The sequence below is a fragment of the Oryza sativa genome, chromosome 5, assembly GCF_034140825.1.
Source record: "Oryza sativa Japonica Group chromosome 5, ASM3414082v1".
In the NCBI taxonomy this organism is placed as follows: domain Eukaryota; kingdom Viridiplantae; phylum Streptophyta; class Magnoliopsida; order Poales; family Poaceae; genus Oryza; species Oryza sativa.
Genome location: NC_089039.1, coordinates 13,821,654 through 13,842,958, shown reverse-complemented (window position 1 = coordinate 13,842,958; position 21,305 = coordinate 13,821,654). Strand labels below are relative to the sequence as shown.

At 39.0% G+C, this 21,305-nt stretch overlaps 2 protein-coding genes across 7 annotated transcripts; one reads left to right on the top strand and one right to left on the bottom strand.

Moving 5' to 3' along the window:
• Positions 1-204: 204 nt before the first annotated feature.
• On the top strand, positions 205-8,156 carry LOC4338360 (endo-1,4-beta-xylanase 5-like). 6 transcript variants are annotated; one of them, XM_066311090.1, is made up of 9 exons: positions 211-422; positions 530-564; positions 825-975; positions 3,307-3,373; positions 5,409-5,584; positions 5,728-5,829; positions 6,016-6,162; positions 6,717-7,355; positions 7,602-8,156. In XM_066311090.1, exons 3-9 carry the CDS (start codon positions 910-912, stop codon positions 7,950-7,952), a joined length of 1,548 nt encoding a protein of 515 aa, XP_066167187.1. In that variant the 5' UTR covers positions 211-422; positions 530-564; positions 825-909; the 3' UTR covers positions 7,953-8,156. The 6 variants fall into 6 exon arrangements, with proteins under 6 accessions (XP_015639187.1, XP_015639186.1, XP_066167187.1 ...); XM_026025603.2 differs by having other exon boundaries at positions 5,707-5,829; XM_015783701.3 differs by lacking the exon at positions 3,307-3,373 and having other exon boundaries at positions 205-422.
• A 4,122-nt stretch (positions 8,157-12,278) lies between these two features.
• Positions 12,279-13,789, bottom strand: LOC4338359 (uncharacterized). The gene is made up of 2 exons (XM_015783703.3): positions 13,693-13,789; positions 12,279-13,495 (listed from the first exon to the last, which is right to left on the bottom strand). Exon 2 carries the CDS (start codon positions 13,483-13,485, stop codon positions 12,502-12,504), a length of 984 nt encoding a protein of 327 aa, XP_015639189.1. The 5' UTR covers positions 13,486-13,495; positions 13,693-13,789; the 3' UTR covers positions 12,279-12,501.
• Positions 13,790-21,305: the final 7,516 nt, after the last annotated feature.

Genomic DNA, 21,305 nt, shown 5'->3' with positions numbered 1-21,305 from the left:
GTGCAATGTAAAGTAGCAAATTTTCACAAACTTTAAAACTGTTTTCTGAAAAAAAAGTTAACTTTTATCGTGTTCAGAACTAAAACCATAATATCTTGTAGTAAAATTTGCGTTTCTTTTCAACTTATCTAGACACTAGCTAGAGCTAGCTGTACAGTTGCTTGGCTTCCTATAAATACCGTGTGAGCACACATCAACACGTCGATCCAAGAAGAAATCACGAGAGACAACAGAGAGAGCTAGTCTCTGTGTGCTCGTGTTACCCTCACTCACGACGGGAACTATGGCGATTGGCAAGAAGCACAAGGAGGCTGCTGCACTGTCGTCATCATCATCGCCTCTTCTCCCTGCAGATCGGAAGGCTTTGCTCTTGCTGCTGCTGCTGCTCATCGTCTTGCTAGCTCGCCCTGCTGCATCCTCCGGTGAGTTAACCAATCGATCCATGGGAGGAATTAATCCTGCTCATTTTGGCACCCGACTTTATGGATTTCGCCTGACAGAAAAGGAAAACAAATTTGCTGTTTTGCAGATGGAGTGCGCTATGATTACAGAGCTTACACTGAGGTACGCAACGCATCGTCTAGATCTCTTCCTCTCTACCTCATCTCCTATGCTGATCGATTTACCAGCCTCGTCGTTTCGCCTATACTTATACTTACACATTTGTAAAAAAAAGAATTATGTGTAAAATTTTTATAAACGAACTTCACGATTAAAAATCAAATGTTATATGACGAAAATTTATTTTAGCTTATAAGTATAAGCATAAACAAAACTATGGGGCTGTATGCGTCTGAGCTCTGAACCGCCGCCTTCTTCTTCAGTGCAAATCGCATCCTGAACCTGCACTGTACAACGGTGGCATCCTGCGCTGGGCGAACAAAGTGACGGACTTCAGAACAGAGGACGATGGCAACTATTCGCCGGCATTTGTGCTGTATAATATGTCCGCGGCAACAGTATACAGCTTCTCCTGTGAGTATATATATCACACTTCATTTTTTGTTCGTCACTTCTGTTTTTGTTCCTCTGTCTTCTAATTTGTGCTCGTGTTTTCAAAACTAGTGAAACTGATTTTCTTCTCTCTTTTTTTTTCAAAGAATGAGTATTTGACTAGTTGATCTGAAAATTTTACATGGAGCTGGTGCAACTTTGCAGTGTGTTGGTGCTATCCACAAATGCAGAATTTCTTGCTTATCTTGTACTCCCTCTAGTAGGAAGTATTTGATGTTTAGAAAAAAAGATATGATCAAACCCTTTAAATTTGACTAGTAGTTTCTAAAATGCTTAGTTAAAAAGCTATACATATATTTACCTTGAAAAATACTATCACAAATTTATTAGATTTATTTATAATTTTATTTCAGTACAACAATTGATAGTCTTAAACATTAAATATTAATTACCAAATGGATTATCTTGAAAACAAATTCTAGAGATAACGAATTGAATTGAATGAGTACGTAGTAATTTTATGTTGAAGTGAATGACGGCAAAGGGTATCTTGGCGAACAATTGCCTGAACCATATTATAGGAGGTTGTGAAGCATAAACTCTGTATGAAAGAGGTATCAACACCCTAAAATAAAATGATAAAAAAGGCAAAATTGGTTATATAGCATCGAAAGTTCACGTTTTTGGTTTTATAGCACCGAAAAATACCGGTTCACTTTAACAGCACCCAAAGTTTACCCTGTTCCCATTTTTAGCACTTCCGTCAATTTTTCCGTCCGTCTTGATCGTTATTGACCCAGCTACGCACACGATATGACGTTTCTACCCCTCATTGACATGCATTCTACTTGTACTTGTGAGGGGTAGAAACGTTGTGAGGGGTAGAAACGTCATATCGTGTGTGTGGCTGGATCACGACGGACGGAAAACGATCGAGAATTGATGGAAGTGCTAAAAATGGGAACATGGTGAACTTTGGGTGCTATTAAAGTGAATCGGTATCTTTCGGTGCTATAAAACCAAAAACATGAACTTTCGATGCTATATAACCAATTTTTCCAAAAAATAACTATGGGACTCAAAAAAGAAGATATTTGTCAAACTTCAAGCATTAGTAACTCGACAAAAACTTGTTCTAATAATTTTGAGGGTTGTTGGCTTTTTGATATGGCTAGCGTTGTGCATGCATGCAACACTTATGTTATAATATGGAGAGAATTATTATATACCATCGAGTTTACTATGACTTGCCATTAACGTTTTTCTCTCTCTATAATATGCTACTAACTTTGTCAACTTTTTCTACTGTGTGATTGAATGGATATTTTTCAAAAAAGTCTAAAATACCCTTCAAGTCCTAAGAGGTTATAACTGATTGATCCACTAGAAGTTTCGAAAAAATATAAAAGTTTTTGTGTTGTCTTTTATATAATATAGAAGTTTTTGTGTATATTTTGTGATTTCCTTTTTTTTGTTTGGAAAACTACTTTTATATAGCCTATGAAAGCGGAATCACATACACAAAAGGTATCCGGATAAAAAATATTTTATATCATATGAAAGATAATTTACATAAAAGAACATCAATAAAAAGAGTATTCTATTAGCATATAAAATATATTTATATTCTCAAAACAGTTAATACATGTAAATTCAAAATCTTGAAATATACATACACTTCTATATTTTGGAAGGAGGCTACATGAAAAAATTATATTTTTTCGAAACTTGTAGTGGGGTCAATCAATTTGTTAACCCCTTGTGTAACTCGAATTGTATTTTAGGTATTTTTAAAAGTACTCCATCCTAATGATATATTGTAGAAAAAAATAGTAAAGTTAGTGGCATATTAAAGAGAGCCAAAGTCAATGGTAAGTCATTTAACTATAGTAAATTCATTTACATAGAATAGATTCTCTACGTAATATGACACGAATGAGGACAAGTTCACTGAATATTCACATGTGCATGCTCCAAAATATTTTTGGTGCCTTAGGCATTCATTTGCGCACACAATGCTCTTTATGTCTGATGCACCCATCATGTAATGTAATATTTTTTTATAGAAAATATTTATTACTAATTGTTACGTCCCGTCCCCCACCAACACAAAACATAATAGTATATAGCTAGCAGCGGGCTATAAAAAGTCCAGCTCAGCAAAAATTATTCTCTTACAATCTCTATTCTCTCTCATTGAGGCCATTGGGAAGCGTGTAATTAGTGGAAAAATCTTGCAGCTGAAGCATGCATGGATGACCGATTGGTCGTGCTGTTTTTTTAATGGCTAGCCTGGCGATAGATTAAGGGCCGGCTACTCTCTTTCTGATGTTTTCTCACTCTTCCATGTAGGATTTACTTTTAGATGAACAGTTCTACCGTCTACTGACTGTACCCTATTATACCTGCTCTAAGCATGGTATGTTTCCAGCCGTTATCCTTTTCTTTTTGTTTGTTTGTACTAGCTCTCTCAGAGACCGCCATTTAATTCTAAAGTATAAAAGCTAGTAATTGCTAATTTAACTGTAGAAAAGGCTAAAATTTCCCCGGCCACTCGTTCGATCATATTGTACGCGTAAAAGAAAAAAATGGATAAAGCATGCATGCTTGCATTGTTATCGAACTATGCATTAGCTTGCAGGCTAGCCTAAATGGAATCCCCTAATACATGTCAGAGACGACGAGTTCCATGATAAATATTTGACCTCTCTAAATTTCTTTTGAAAACGTAAAAAATATATAAAAATGAAGAAAACAAATACATACACGTTCACATCTAGGGGGACGTATCCGGCGAAAACCATCGAATAAGTAAAAACCCGTGAAAACCATATCTAAAAGTTTTGTAAATTTATGAAAAAATTACTAGAGATAGGTATATGCATGAAATACATTTATACCAAATCTCGAGTCCAAAATCAACTCCATTTGGAAGAAAAAAAAAGCTATGTATTTTATGCATATACCTATCTCTAGTATTTTTTTTTCATAAATTTATAAAAATTTTAGATATGGTTTTCACGGGTTTTTACTTATTTGATGGTTTTCACCGGATATTTCCCCCACATCTAGATAGGTTAAATATAAAGGAGCAAGCTAGAACTTAATGGGATTCTGTAGTAGCGTATATAGCTATGATATATAACATCCTATAGACAAATTCTTCGACTAAAACTACACTCTTTTAAAATGGAGGAGTAGGTTCCAGTTGATTAGCTTTGGCAAAATATAACTGATCCTAAGTGGGCTGATTGTTTTTAATGGCTCAGGAAAAAGTGTCAAGTCACTTGGTGACATATGCAAACAGCCATGGATTGTAATCCAACCGATGTGCGCGAATATTAGGGAATGACCAAATATCAAATAATTAGAAGGGGTGAGACTTCGAATCCAAGTCGTTTAGCCAACCACCTTGTGGAGCTATTCGGAAATTCCCTAGGCGTTTATCAAAAAAGACGCAAAATATTGGGAATTACCTAATATCAAATAATTAGAATTGATGATGTTTCGAATCCAGGTCGTCTAGTACACCACCTAGCTTGTGGAGCTAACCATAAGACCCCTAGGCGTACGCCACAATTCTAGCAAAAACGAAAAATAATTTAAAAATATTGAGAGAATATTTACTTTTTTTTACCATCCCATCCACCCTGCCCTCCAATCAAACAACTCATATAATCGGACAGCCATCTCCCATCCAGTCACATCCACCCAATCAAACACACCCTAACATTTGGAACCAAAAGGACTGTGGCTGCAGTAGGGGTCCCTGACCCAATGTATCCCAGCCAGAAATGAGCAAAAAGAAACCACGTGAGCGTGAGCAGGCCCCCACCATAGAAGAGAACAAGCCAAGAAGAGCTACAAGACACACGGAGGAAACTAGGGAGAATGATGATGAGATGGGCACGCCGCACGCATATAGCCGGATCTCGCCGGCATCGCATCGTCCTCTCTCAAGTCTCAACCCTGGCCGCGCATGCGCATATGCATATGTTGGGCGCGGGGCGGCCAAAGATTCGTGCAGATTGCCCGCGTACAAACGAAAGAAAACGGGGAGTCCCAAACATCGTATCGTGCATATATATGCTGCCATATTGAACCAGCGATGCGAATTTTCCTGCCCTGTTTTCTACTGTTTGGCACGCACATTTTCATGCATGCTCCCCTGCTTTTTTGGCATGGTACTGATTTTATGACTTTACTATTTGGTACTGGTCTGTTGAGCATTTTCTTGAAAGTTTTCTTCAAGCAATCGTTATTTTTTAGGTGAATTAAAAATTATTGGACTAGCAAATATTCAAGTGAAATAGATAATTGTTTCCCTTTTCATTTAATTTGATTTTGTTATTGGTATTCAGATTTCTGATGGACCTGCAATTCTACTGGCTTAATTTTGTCATTTCCTGGGAGTAAAATTAACCTTGTGGAATTGCTTGCTTGATTTTCTCTAGGCTGGGTGAAAATCGATGGGCCAACAACTGCTCATGTGAAAGCCAAGATATTGACGCTAGCAAACGCTGCATCTCAATGCCTTGGCACGGCTCTGGTGCGAAACGACTGTTGGTCCTTCCTCAAGGGTGGTTTCACCCTCAACTCCGCTTCAGAAACCTCCGTCCTCTATTTCCAGGTGATATACTTAATTTAATTCCTCACGGTTAAGTCACAGAGAGCACAGTAATATATTGGCATACAAATTTAGCTGAACCTAGTTTAGATCTTGACTTGGTGAATTAATTAATCGTCATGCAGTTTGCAATTTATTCACTGCAGACTGCAAGCCCAAATGCTTCAACGATCTCGATCAGAAGTGCCTCTTTGCAACCATTTTCACCTGAACAATGGAATCAGCACAGGGAGGACCGTATTCAGCTGGTAATAAAATGTACTTATACTGTTTCGTCGACTCTTAGGCTGTGTAACTCTTTTGGGTATAGAGACCGGTTTAATCCATTATAAAAAAACTGTCACACGATGGATAATTTAAAAAAAATCCAACTTAATTGTGAGGAAGTGTGGAGCAAATGATGATGCCAGCATGTAATTCTTTTTCACGAACAGAACCGGAAGCGCTTTGTCAATGTCCACGTGGCGGACAGCAACGGGAGTCGCGTGGTTGGTGCCAAGGTCGCGGTGCATCAGATCACCAGGGATTTCCCATTCGGCTCTGCCATCAGCAGGACAATCCTTGGGAACAAACTTTATCAGGTTATTGTTTTCATGATTCTTTCCTTAATTTTTTTCTGAGATATATGACGAACTTTAGCATTGATTTATGAAATTAAACCGTGTGTTAAGCAACAAAACAAATAGTGGACAGTAGGTTCGTAGCGGATTGCAGGTGTCTATGTAGCGAACCACGGATAACTGAAGCTAAGTTCCAATAACGAAATTTAATAATCACACATAAATTTGAGTATGTGTATCATTAATAATGATTTTATAATACATTAACAAAGAAACTGAGAAATAAATTAGTGATATTTCGATACATAACATAGATTAAAGAGTTTATAATGTGTTGATTCGTAATTCGTGGAGCAAGCGTCGGAGTTGGCACCATCGACGCCTTTAGTTGTTATATCATACAGTGACTGCTACCACGGATCGCTAACTCAGCTCATATAGCGGCTGCTAGGTTACAGCTCGCTATATCCAATCGGTAGCGATAGACATTAAATGTTATTTAGTTGTTTTGGTGTTAAGATATATAATATATGACAATTTAGTAATAATAATGTACTTAATTAATGAATTTGTAGGAATGGTTCAACAAGAGGTTCAATGCGGCGGTGTTCGAGAACGAGCTCAAGTGGTATGCAACGGAGCCATACCCGGGGAAGGAGGACTATACGGTGGCGGACCAGCTGTTGCAGTTTGTGCAGGCCAACGACGCAGTGGCGCGCGGGCATAATATCTTCTGGGAGGACCCAAAGTACACGCCAGCATGGGTGAAGAATCTGACGGGGTCACAGCTACGTGCTGCCGTCTCTGGCCGCATCGAGAGCCTCCTCTCTCGGTACAAGGGCGACTTTGTGCATTGGGACGTCAGCAACGAGATGCTGCACTTCGACTTCTATGAGAACCGCCTTGGCGGCAACGCCACCGTCGACTTCTTCGACACAGCCAAGCGCGCCGACCCGCTAGCCACGCTCTTCCTCAACGACTTCAACGTCGTCGAGGTCTGCGATGACCTCAGCTCCAGTGCCGACTCCTACGTCTCCCGCCTCCGCCAACTCGCCGATGGCGGCGTCACCTTCGAAGGCATCGGCCTTGAGGGACACTTCGGCAAGCCCAACATCCCCTACGTCCGCGCCGTGCTCGATAAGCTCGGCACCCTGCGTCTCCCCATTTGGCTTACCGAGATCGACATCAGTAGCTCCTTCGACCCCAAAACGCAGGTACGTAGTTACATACTCACAAATATATATCTACTAGATGTAAAACTCGAGTGACAGACCATAAGAAATACTTTCTCTATCTCAAAACGTAGCTATCTAGTACCGGATTTAACACTACCTAAAACTACTAATCTGGACATGTGTAGATAGTGTCAAATCCAATACTAGGTAGCTACATGAGAAGGAGGTAGTATATAACCTATATATCTCATTGTTAATGTACTATACGATGATATGATGTTGCAGGCTGCATACTTGGAAGAGGTGCTCCGAGAAGGGTTTGCCCATCCATCCGTGGATGGCATAATGCTGTGGACGGCAATGGACACCAATGCTAGCTGCTACCAGATGTGCCTGACCAACCAGAACTTCACCAACCTTCCTGCGGGAGATGTGGTGGACAAGCTGCTGGGGGAGTGGCAAACCAAGGAGACCCTGGGAACCACCAATGACCGCGGCTCCTTCAACTTTTCTGCCTTCTTGGGAGAATACAAGCTCTCGGTCACCTATCTCAACCTCACTGCCGAGGGAACCTTCTCGCTGGCCCATAGCGACGACACCAAGCATATCAACATCCGTCTATCACCATCATGTTGAAATTGAATTGATTCTTGTGTTATATAGAAGGATGTGATGATGAAAACTTGGTAGTGTACCTTAATTAGAGGGAGACTCCATACGTTTGTGTTGATACAATGGATTCATAATGTGTGTTCGTACAAGGCATATATATGTTGTATCTATATCAGGATTGAGGATTTCTATCATATCTTTCAAGTATGGTTTTGTTTGTGTTTTCTATACAGTACATTTTGCCTATATTGTTAGGCTACATCGATCATCAGGATATTAGTAACAACTAGCCCACAACATGTGCACATTTGGGTATATAAGGTATATAAGCTAGCGATTGTAAACACTAGAACATAGGGCGTAGCATGGCACCACGCCCACAGCTAAACAACTATAGTGAACTGGAGACATTGAAAAATACAACTTCTAGAAAAAAAAAACTCATTTGTGGAAAAGAGTTTACACAATGGGAGACCATAGGAATGAGATATTGCGCAATGGGATGCCATAGGAAAAGCACTACATCTAATAATCCGAAAATTTACACAATGGAATGCCATAGGGATGAGATATTGCGCCAAAAAAAAAACAAGTGTCCTGCGCTCTTCTCTGCCCACACAATTCTTCACCGTTTTCCATGCGCCGCCTGTTCTGTTGCTTCCTTCGACACCTGCCCTATTGTTTCCTCATCGCCGGTGAGTGTCCTACTGCTCCTCCTCTAGCCTGGGGTCGTAGTGAGGGAGGACGGAGAGCACCATAGTCGTCATGCCGGGGGAGGATGGGGAGTATCATCGCCATCTTGAAACCCCAAGATCCCAGCCACTGGAAATGGAGTTCATAAACACTAACAGAAAATTAAGGATATGAAAATTACCATACTTTGTTTCATGTAGCTAACAGATCACGTGCTTCGCAAAAATTGGTCCTTATATGCTATAATTGCTGATAGCATATTAGTGTGCCTAACAAATTTGAAAACCTTGGATGGAATGTGGCACTATAAAATATGTAATATAGCAGCTCCAACCTCCAAGAGAAAAACAGTCTTTACAACATTTTGTTAGAGAAAATATTGTATGCAATCAGATAAAAGCATGCCAATATAAGAACTCCTAGAGGTCTCTGAGGAAAAGAGAACCAAATCAAAGGTATCAAAATTTGAAAATCTTACTCATATAAAACATTCCAAACATGTTATTTTAGCGGTTCAACTCAAACTAAGATTCTAGCAATCAAAACATAGGATAAATTGCCATGCAAAATCTAATATCAAGAGCTCCATGAAAAGCCTGCAAAAAAAGAAAACAATAGTGTAATGTCCCTGAGGACATATAGAGGTTTACCTTGTTCCTTGCATACCAAATCCATTAGTCTAGCATGAACATGTAGAGAAGAAAACCTATATTCAGTCTCATTTAGGTGGCTTGTTATATGCCATTTAGGTGGCTTGTTATATAAATGGCATAGAACCACATATGGTAGTTATTTCTTTATGTTATTTTACCTATGCATTGTAAACCGAAAGTAAAAAAGCACATAATGCTTCTAAAAAATTAAACACACAACAAATTTTCAAGCACTAATAATAGTTCTGATTATTTTTCCCTATGGATCTCAGTTAGTTCAAACTTTAACTAATTAAGCGTGGTGTAAGCTAGATAACCAACATGCTTCTTACGGCTTGAGAGTTCCATCACACAAAAAAGACATAAGGGTTAGTTTTTTTTTGTTAGGGCTTGACAAATCCAGAGCAAAAGAGCAATTTCAGCGACAAACTGATACGCTCACAACTCCGATTGGCTTGATCATTCGGTGAGTTAGATAACTACGATATTGGAGAGAATAATTATTTCAAAAGAGCAAATATATATCTACAAATATTACCCATTTGTTTCTATTTTAGGTGGGTATGGATTAATTTTCTTTGGTTTGCGATGGGCAGTCTGTGTTTGATGCGCGTCCAAGGTTTAGCGGTATGTGTGACCAAAGCGGCCATGGGGCAAAGTGTACCGATTGAAGCAATGCTTGATCAATGCTGAGATTGCAAAAATCGTCGAAGTGCACACGAAACATAGGGTGAAAACAATAGCCCTTTTAGCAAATCACACTAAACGAAAATAATGCCAAAGTAATACCAAATCAAACAAAGCACCTGGCAATGACTAAGACTAAGCTTTAGTGATAGGAGAAAGGCGAATGTTCAAGAAACGAAGAAGCCTCCAAACACATCAAAGAACATAAAACATAGCAAAATGTCAAAGGGCTATTGGGAGCTTACATGGGCAACGTAGTTAAGTGTTGATGGTCGTGAAGTACCGATTTTGGCCGTCAACTATCATATGCTAGTATTAAATAATGTAATTCCACTTGTCTTGATGAATCAGTGTACATGCAGAGATTACACAATAAAGTGAAAAAGAAATGAGCTGGCATGCAAAGAAACACACCTCCGGCGAATCACGTGCGAGTAAACGGAACGATAGGCCCACAAGTCAGTCTAAACTAACCTAAAGTGGGGCCACACCATCCTCAATTGCCATAGGGGCCCACCTAGCACCCTTTGGTTAAAGGCGGTGGAGAGGTGGGGCCCAGGGATTGTCCGAACACTTGGATCGACTGAACCACTATGGTCACCCGTCATCTCCACCTTCCAAGTGGCAACATCTCAACCCTCCCTAATGATGGTTAGAAGTGCACCGACCTCAGTAACCACCATACAACCTTCATTGGGAGGTTATAAAAGGAGAAGAGCTTCTCACTTCACAACACACACACTTCAAGGAGCAATTCTTTCATTCCATAAATTGTTTTCTCTCTAGTAGTAGTGGAGTTAGGCTTAGAACAATTTTAGGTCCTATAGTCTTCTCAGAGATTTTGATATGTCTTTAGTACTATACTCTTCTTGTAACACTATAGTTGCAATAAAGGAGTTATCTTTACTTATTAGTGTTCATAGTTCATACACTAGTTTACTAGTTGTGTGTTCAATGAGTAGATTGTACTTCATTTATATGCTTCACTTGATTAAGCTAGTCAATTTATTCTACGGTAATGGACCAATGATCTTAACGGATTGCACTAGTTCTAACTTGTCAATCCGAAGGGTGGGAATCCCAGGGGAATTGGTGACATTATTTATTGACATAAGTATGGTGCTTAGCTTAATTAAATGCCATTGGATGCGGGTAAGCCCCATGGAAAGTGAGGTAGGTGGCAGGTGGTGACAGCCATGTCGGTCCTTTGAATTCCTTCACATCCGGGTATGAAGTAAGAGTTCGTAATTAAAATACCATAGCCACGCTGGCAAACCAACAGGGAGTGGTCTCTGTAAGCATGTATGTGTTAAGTGTAAACTAAACATTAGTAATATAGAAGTATATATGAACCTAAGCTTTCTATAGTTCTTCTTGCCTAGTATATATCTATTAGAGACGAATCTCCTGTGTGTCACACTACTCCATTATCATTTATCAATTAGCCCATATTTAGACTATGGTAAAATAATTATAGCTTGAATAAAAATGTATGAACTCTATCTTTACACTATCGTCGTCTCTGTGAAAATATAAATGCAATAACCTTGGAATACTCCTGGGTGAAATGCTATAGTGGTATCCGTGTGCTTGCGGATTTTTCTTTGACTATAAGAAATACCAGCATTAAACAAATGCCATAAAGAACCAGACATCATGTACTGAAGAATGATCACAAGTATATTACATTGTCATTAGAAGGGCAGCTAGCCCGGTGAAACTAGAGTCCATGTCTCTAGATGAACTAGAATCTGAAATTATAATACAGCTCCTAGAGTGACTAGGAGTACTAAAGCTAGTATAGAAGTCACGTCCATTGAGCTATCTTCATGTCACTAATGTCAAAGAAGCAAAAAGGATGGCAAAATGAATGCTAATTATTAGCGCTCAGCTATCACCACTTAGTGATCAAACATTTTGAAGTTGCACCGGAATACAACTATGTCTTCCTAGCGCAAGCAATAGTCGTGGTCGAAGTACTCCAGGCTTCGACCAGGGTTCCTCCACAACTGCTCCACCATGGACCGAACATAATAGTTTTGCCTGTTGAGGTAGCTTGGGTAGGGCCTACAAAGTCGGTGTAATGATGTTCTAGGAACAACATCTTATAGTTAATAGGCTCCCTTACTACCATGTTAACTTTGAAATTCCTAAAGCTTTCAATGCCATTAAGAAATGGTCAATCGCAAATTATTTTTTTAGCTTGTGAAGTATTGCTAAATAAATGATACAACTTATGAATGTTTTATTATTGAATTATCAAACAAACAATAATCTTTTTATTATTGTCCATACAAAGGTAGATGGAAACACAAGGTAAACCACTGGAATCACACACAAATTATTTTTTATTAATCTTGAGTAAAGTATAAGGTAAACTATACAACATCATTGGATAAACATAGCTAAGATGCATCCTCCTTTGATTTGTTGTTTATTTAGTAATTCTTGATACTGTTGCTTGATTTGGAGAAATTACCATCATGAATATCGTTGCCATTGTTGTATTCCTCTTCCATATTCTAAATAAATGGAGGAAATTATTTCTCATGAAGAAATAGGTCCTCATCCTTCTGGCTTCCCTCCAAAGACTCATTGGACATGTCCTCTTCAGCAACATCTTGTGAATAGATGTTTTTCTCCTCTTGATGTAGCTTCTTGACATTGATATTAGTAGGAGGGCTAAAACTCTGAACATGTCCCGTAGGCATGGGAACAACATAGTTATCTTCTAGGGAAGGACATGCATTCTGGGATGAGAATGGGTGTGTAGTTTCCCCTTGCTGGACAACAATAGCAACATCACTACTACTACCACCACCAATACTAGTAGCTCCATCAAAGTTGTTTATGCTCATCTTGTTGGTGCATACCATCACTTCATTAACTAGGGATTTTTCTCTTTTCATGTTGAGAAGAGATTCTCCTTGCATCATAAAAGTGAATGGAGACAGCTTGTGTTGAGTTCCCATTTGACCTATAGGAGGATATATAGGAACATGGGGTGGATACCCAGCTAAACGTGAGGCCTGCATTTCTTGGGTAGGATGGTAGAGTGAGGTCATTTGGTCTAGCTTAATATGCTTCCTAGCAGAAGTATCTATGTCAGGAGCAGTACTTCCTAGTGCCTTGTGGCTACGAAGTACATTACCAAGAAAGTGATAGGATTCAGTGGTGGTGATTGCCTCAGCAATGTCTGTGCCTAATATGATGTCACGGTTGTGAGAGTTGGCACATACCCATGCACGGAGGGTGAGCTCCTGCACGAAGAGCTCACAAAGTTTTGTCACAAAAGTTGGTGTGTCAGCAGATAGCATCATAGCATCATTCTTTGGTCGAATGACATTCTTCACGCAGTCAATTGGTAGTATATGCTCATGGTTGCCTGCAGATGCCTCGATTTGTTCCTGGCTCCTCCTCCAGAATTCCTCCATGGCATGCCGTTGTTGTGCAAGCAATTGCAACCTTGAAAATGTATTGTCCTCCTCATTCTGCTCCACCTCCTCCTTTGTTGGAATCGCCATTTCTTTACTCCTACATTTTTAAGTAATGCATGAACAATAACTCAGTTAAGTACTTGCTTGAAACAACAACTTATTTCATCTTCCCAGTAAAAATATGTAAATTGAATAGAAACTACATTGCTTCTCGTTGGAAGTATAGCCACTAACACAATTTACACTAACACTCAAGAATTAGTAGAAGTACATAATAATGATATAATAAACAACCTTTCTTATATCAAGATGTTGAAGCAGGTGACCAATTTATGGTGTGGTCGATGAGAGAATGGGAACCAAGCAAAGTAGTTTATATAGGAGTACAAAGTAGTAAAGGATATTGTGGATGCCAACTGGAGACACGATGATTCATGAAAAAGCATCGAGGTTAGGTGTCTCTAATTGTTCTCTTGTGGGTTTGTTGCGGGGTTCTGTTAGCCTTTCTTGCTTCTTTCCTTTTGCACCACTGCATGTCCATACACTTGTGAATTGATGTACAAGCGATCCACTAATTTTATGCATCATTCCATACTTGGTGGTCTAAGCCTCCACGCCATCCTTGGATGATTCTTCTAGCTCAATGCTTATCAATGTACAGGTACATGCTAAGCGATGGATTTTGCCGCATGCTAGAAAGAGCCTTCTGGAAGGCTTGAGAAATTGATAGTCAGTTGTAAGTAAGCAGAGGAGGGGATTGTTTGTGTTGTTTTGTGTAACAACATAACTAATAAAGTTGTTTGCTGCAATCCAAACGTGGTATGTCATATGTTGAGCCCTTTTCCTACTTTACATGTGTTATGGTGCATATTGTTTTTCACTAAATCATTGTTTTTATGGGCCGAAGTGCTGAGAATAAAGCCCATCTAAATGAGGCTTAAATTATCTTACCTTGTATTGTAATCCTGCATTACTATACAATTGCCTCCCACCATGTAGCATTAAATATTCTCTTTCATAATAGCTTTCCACGTTGTCATCAATGCATGACTATCTGATTAAATTTTAAGCGAAGCACGACTGTGGAATACACATTTCCTGATTTTGGTCACCCTAGATCAATCCATCATCCATCTAATAGCTCAAATCAAATTAGGCATTAATATTGTGTGTTGTTCAACTGGCAATGTTGGTCAGTATCATATGCCGATTCAAGGGGTGAATCAGTAGTGATATTGGTTTCCAAAACAAAAAAAAACAATTATACTACAATTTTTTTATCTCAAAACCAATTTACTAGAGATGCACTTGATAGTGCAGTGGCAAGGGATGTATGGTTTCAACTCGAGGTCCCGTGTTCAATCCCCAACACGCTTATAATTTCTTCTTAAAAATTTTTTGGATGGACGTCTCTCCCTCAAAATCTCATTTTTTATCTAAAAAAACCAATTCACTACATTTTACATGGAAAAAACAAATACATATCGATTGAAATTAACAAGAACTAGATAAAGGCACGTGTGTTGTAACGGATGTTTTAAGAGATAAAAGCAAAAATTGTAGACCATGTTTGGTCACCTTAGATCAATCCATCATCCATCTAATAGTTCAAATCAAATTAGTCATTAATAATCACCCATGTTTGGAAGCCTTGCTTCATCATACAAGCAAATCCGATTATGATTTATTCTAATACATTGTCCAGCGAAATTTGCAGGTCAATACATAATATACAGCTTAAAGACTGCAGATGCTTCCGAATAATCACATCCGTTGTTTACTATTTTCGTAATCATGGTCTATCCTGTTTCCGTTGTCAAGACTATGTCCAAACTAAATACTCTAGGTGCTTTCAAATAATCATAATTTTGATATATGCCAGTTCCCTTTCAGTCTAACAAAACTTTTGTGTACCCTATCATACAATCAAATTAATATTCACATATTGTCTTACTTTAGAATCCTTTTACTTCCAATACAAACTATTCTTCTAATTTTTTTCTACAATGTTCCGTAGCAACGCCGCGGGGTACCTTCTAGTTTAGTAAAATAGCACGGACACATTGTAGTACCAAGATCTTCCCATTTATTTTGTATAGTCTAGGTATAAACTGTTCTTACCATTTTTTTTCTTAATGCAGGGATTGAGTGAGAATTGGGGGAGGGGGGAAAGGGTCCATATGTTGTTACCGTTTTCTCTCAAAAAATAGTTTTGTCACCATTGGATGCAAGAACATAGGAACAATTGTATTAAGACATTCCATGGGAATTTGAGGGATCTCAACTTGGAGGGTATGTTATAAAACATGCTCTCAGAGGCTGGACTACCAATCATGGCAGAAGATATTTCATCTGATGATGATGCACCGACTATTGCTTACATACCAAGCTCTCCAAATGTAATTCCATCAAAAGAAAAACAAATGAAGACAATTATGTAATTAACAATATAAATGGAAATGACAATATTGTAAATATTATTGTATGGCTGACACTTTTGCACTAATTAATGCATCCGATATATGTGTATTGTATCCTTATTACATATTTGTTAGCTGCTAGATGTTATTATTATATTAAAAGAATATTAAATAGAATATTGTCTAAAAGTAGAGTTAATAAGTTCTTACAAAACATTCGTAGTTTGACGGGCACTTCCATGTAATGGTTTATCTAGTTGTATTTCTCCTACATATATAATCAGACAATTAATTAATATTTGACTATCAATATGAGCCGGATGATAAGAATATTATGTTTGCATCCACTCCTGAGTTTGGTTGACAGTTGCTCCGACTCTGTTCACCACTTGGCATAGCGAGCGTTGTGGACGAATGCGTCATTGTCTGAAGTGGTGCTGCGCATTTGACAAAACAGAACCCAATTATATTTCCTAAATACCATGCACATACACATCAAACTTTGAGCATGCACACATAAATTAATCAGTATAGCATCTTACTGTGCTTGTTATTATATCGATATAGTGTATCTGCATATACCCTCATTCACACACGCATGGCCTAGCTTGTCGATCACAAACGGATACCAGAGATAGAAAATAAAGAATGTAATTTTTATTTTTCTGTCACGTTATTTTGTTTGTTAAGCAAAGTTAAATTGCCAATCAGTTACACATTAGCTCACATTAGTATTTCAAACACCAAAAATGTTAGTGATTCAAATAATATATATATATATATATATATATATATATATATATATATATATATATATATATATATATATATATATATATATATATAAGTATTTGGCATTATTAAATAGATTGAGACAAAAATAGATGCATTATCCTTACATTCCGAATCTTTTGCTTTCTTCGAGGGTTGGGTTGTAATCATATCAGCATGAATGGCGTCTTGATTGACCTGAGTACCACATAAAATTAAGCAAGGATCTATATTGTACAGGGAAATTATATAACACTGAAAAGATATAGTTAATGCACTTAGTGATTAAATTTGGGGAAATTCAGGAATTTATTACAATAAATTGTGTCTCAAATCTGCTAACTGTTATAGAATTATTACGCAAAATCCAGCTATGGTGTTTCAGAACTATGAAGCACGTAAATCAGTTCGGTGTTACTACTTCTGTTTAAGGCAAACCTTTGTTTTCAAAAACCAATAGATACTTATGTTGGGTCAATCATGAGCAAAAGATTGCAAGTCCAAGCAGTTGACAAAGACACACACAAGAGCCTCTTGCATCGCATGCATGCTTTGAAAAGAAGATTGATCAAATAGCTAGTTTAATCTACAATACCATGTATTAATCTACAGTACCAAACATTAATCTACAGTACCATGCATTAACCTTAGCTAGCTAATGTACTGCCTGCAATAAGTAGTACAAATTGCAAGATAGCATAGAGCCTTAGATGTCATGGACTCATTGAGCTAGGTGCTTAACTTCATTACCAAAGGATTGATCTCTGTGATGACAGTGTTGCTTCTATCTATGAAGGCGGCGGCCGCGCCGAAGATGACAGTTGGGGCGGTGGTAGCGGCGACGGCAATGGCGGGGACGGCGGAGTCAGTGACGGCAACAGTGGCGGTGGAGTCCGCGGCAGTGACAGTGAAAGCGGAATTGAGGGCAATGCATACATCGTTTGGTGGCCACGTAGATTGGTTTCGGTGAATTTGGCGTCAGCGTCGGCGTTGTTTATGAGCCTTGGTATTCGACGAGTTCTGCAATGGATGGAAAGTGATTCTTGATCGGCTAATCTTATATTGGACCTAATCTTGATGGGCCTTATCACGTGGCCTGGGTAGGCAGGAGGCGAGGATGTTTCACGCTCCTTCTTTTCCTTTGATTATTTTTTTATGTGAATCTCCGGAAAATGAATAAATTTGATGTCATAGTGTTGACGAAAAATCTGCGCATGGCCGATGGTGTCGGGTATGTGTTGGCGCGAATTAAGTCGACGAACACAACAGCCTGGGAGATCTGCTTAGCTCCAGTGCAGGTCCAAAGATTGATGAGATGCGGGCGTGCCAGTTAGTTTGATTCTACAACTCACAAAATATGCAAATAGTAGATCAATGAGTCGATCGGCTGACAAGCCAATAGAGTAATTCCAGTCGATGTCGATACTAGCCGATAGCGATAGAGTTTTGAGCTATTGGCTATATGGTTGATGTAGAATCTGACACTTGATGTAAATAAAGACAATCAACTAATGATAATGTAACGAAACAACAATAAAATCTAGTAGAAACCAATCGGCTAACAATATGATAGAATAAGCACTGATCCAAAGGTTAAAGCATATATCGGCTGGAGGTCCGATGTCATTAAATCCGCAAGATTAGATAAACAGTATAACCTTTGTTGCGATCGGCTAAATCCAACTTGTATGTACTCCTTATAAATCGATGCAACGTCCAGATATCTCATCAGCTGAAACCCCGATGAAATCCTTATTGGCAATAAAAAAGCAGGCTAGAGATTATGGTTCTAAACACGACATAGTAGGTCGAATGTACTGATACAACACTAAGTATGAAAACAAACACAATATCTAGATAATCAAGCCAGCAAGCCCTTGACTGATTTTCAGGGTGGTAGATACCTTAGCTAATCTAATCTAGCAAAGCGATTTAGCCAATACCGGCATAAACCCTAAAGTGAATCTCAGCCGATACAAGTAAATCAAGCTACCAAACTAGATTAACTAAGATATATGATAAATAGGTAGGCCAAAATATCAACCGAACCAGAGCGATCCAAGAGACCAAAGCGATGCAGCCTTGAACAACACCAATGTAGCCGATACAATTGCCAAGGCCGGCGGAACGTAGGACTTACCCCTTCGCCGAAGATCGAAAGCCGATGCAACCCCGCGTCAAGTAAAATCTCGGTAAAGAGGATGGCGATGCACCGAGAGTAGTTGTATTAATCTGTGAGATCATTTACAATTACTCCGGGTGTATATATTTATACCCATGAGTAGATACTAGCCCTTATTGGACAAGAAAAAAACTTTCATAAAGATAAAAGGAAAACATGAAGTCCTTATTGGACACTAAACACACTTTCCTAAAGATAAAAGGAAACTAACAAACTCTTCATAATTAATACATAAACCGCCATGCCGCATCCTTCTTGAAGTCGGTCTCTTCTGGATAGACTTCCTTAACCGAATCCTCCAAGAATCCGACTCCTGGCGACTTGAGAACTCCCATCGGCCAATTCCAAAACTCTGAAGCCGATATTTATTTTAGGCCGACAGTTTCCTCGGGGCTTACCAAATTTCACTGTTGTATGATCAAAATTATAAACCACGTCGGTTGGAAACTATAAAATAGGAAAAACGAGCTGCAGTAGGAACGGAAAAGTGGGGTCATGTACGGAGGAGTCGCGCGATGGTGGTGCGGAGGAGGAGTGCGTCGCTCTGCAGCGTCCGATTTTTTGATCCACGGTTAATAGATCACGTGTCTATGTTAGCTTCACCATCACCACTACGGATATTTTAAGTAATCGATAATTGAACCACCTCTAGTCCTCCTTTTTACTTGTCCATTTAGATGCTCTTGTTGTTGGCTTTCTACCCCTCTCTTCTTAGACACATCACACATCTACCCAATCTCCTTTTCCTTTCTGATAAAGTTTAGGATTTTTTATTGTGCTAAAGCATAACATATTAGCTGTGACAAACCAAAGAACCAATCTCCCTGAAAGACTAGTCTAATAGAGAAAGGGTGGCTCTCCCTTTTAAGTCTGATACCAAATGATCGCTCCGGCCCAGGTAGGGTTGGCCGAGGCCCAATAAAATTAAGGTTGCCTTTTAAGTCTGATACCAAATGATCGCTCCGGCCTAGGTAGGGTTGGCCGAGGCCCAATAAAATTAAGGTTGCCCGAACCCCAACAGTTGAACACCCACTCGGGGAAAGGCCTAATCTCTTCCTGAAAGACTAGTCCAATAGGGGAAGGGTGACTCTTCCTTTTAAGGTGGCTTTCTCCTCCCAAGCTAAGCAAGGTGGGATTATTCAGAGACTCACACGGTCGCCGCCCGAGTACAACTGGACCACTTGGCCCTTTGTTGCGTCTTTACTAGCAGTTAATAGTGGAGGATGTCCTCGTCACAATGTCCATGGACTTGTTTTGGTACACAACCTAGACATATTTGGAGGGCTTAAACTCTTCAAAATGGGCTAGAGCCAAGCAAACAGACAGAAGTTTGTGGGTTTTTGTGCACAGAAAGTTGTTGAATTCGAAATACAAAGAGACAAACCAAACCCAAAAGAAGTAAAAACACAAAACATGCCAAAAGGCCCGTTATCAGCCCATACTTGACTACTGACCCATCAACAAACCATGTTGGCAAAGGTGGTTTGCGCACGCATACAAGCGCATGTGAGGTTCCCTGGCCCAAATCCTTTAGATGGTCGACACATGTCTTTTTTGACAAATCGTATTATTCATTTTAAGGATACATAGAAATTCAATTGAAATATATACCAATATTACAAATCAATTACATTATATGAATGAATTGTTGCAAATGAAATTAGCCCAATGGGGCACATACTTGATTACAACACTAGAAGAGATTACCAAAATACCCTTCACATATATATCCCTTGCAATCTAGCATGACTATGCATTGCTTAAAAACAAGAAGGTTGAACTACGCAGAATAGGCTTTCGTCTTGTGGAGTGTTGATAGAATAATCATGTACAAATTATGAATCGGAGCATGGACATATTTTGCAACTTGACATCACAAACTATGAAGGAGAGGTGAGCAATTCATAGGTCCATATCCATATGTGTTTCCTTTTCATTCCATTTTTTATCATTTAGATTCTCAATGTTGTTGGATTTTTCTCTCATAAGCATTCATCCCGATCTCATCCGCACGCAGACAAACACGCATGAGGTTCCTGGGCCCAAACCATTCAAATGGTTTGAGACGTGTGCTAATGGAGGTTCATTGCGCATGCATACAAACGCAGATGAGGTTCCTAGACCCAACCATTCGGATAGTTGACACGTGTCCATTCTGACAAAATGTGTGATTCGAATTTTGGTTTAAACCATCAAATGATACAATGAGACTCAATTGGTACAGATACCGACATTACGAATCAATTACATGTATTTTTTTTTTACTAAATCAGGGGGGGGGTGGGGGGGGATTCCCCACCTGAATTTGTCATTGCAATTAGAAGTAAGAAGTTCATTACAAAAGATTGATAGATTGTAAGGGGGAGGAGAAGATTTGTTTCCAAACAGAGATTACAAATCGATCATCTTCCGTTAAGTTCTCTGCCCAGAGAGCTGCCTCGGTGATGCATCGTTGTAGGCAGGCTCTTAGTGAGGGGCTTTTCCCCCGGAAAACAACATCGTGTCGATGATTCCAAATAGCCCACATGCAAAGC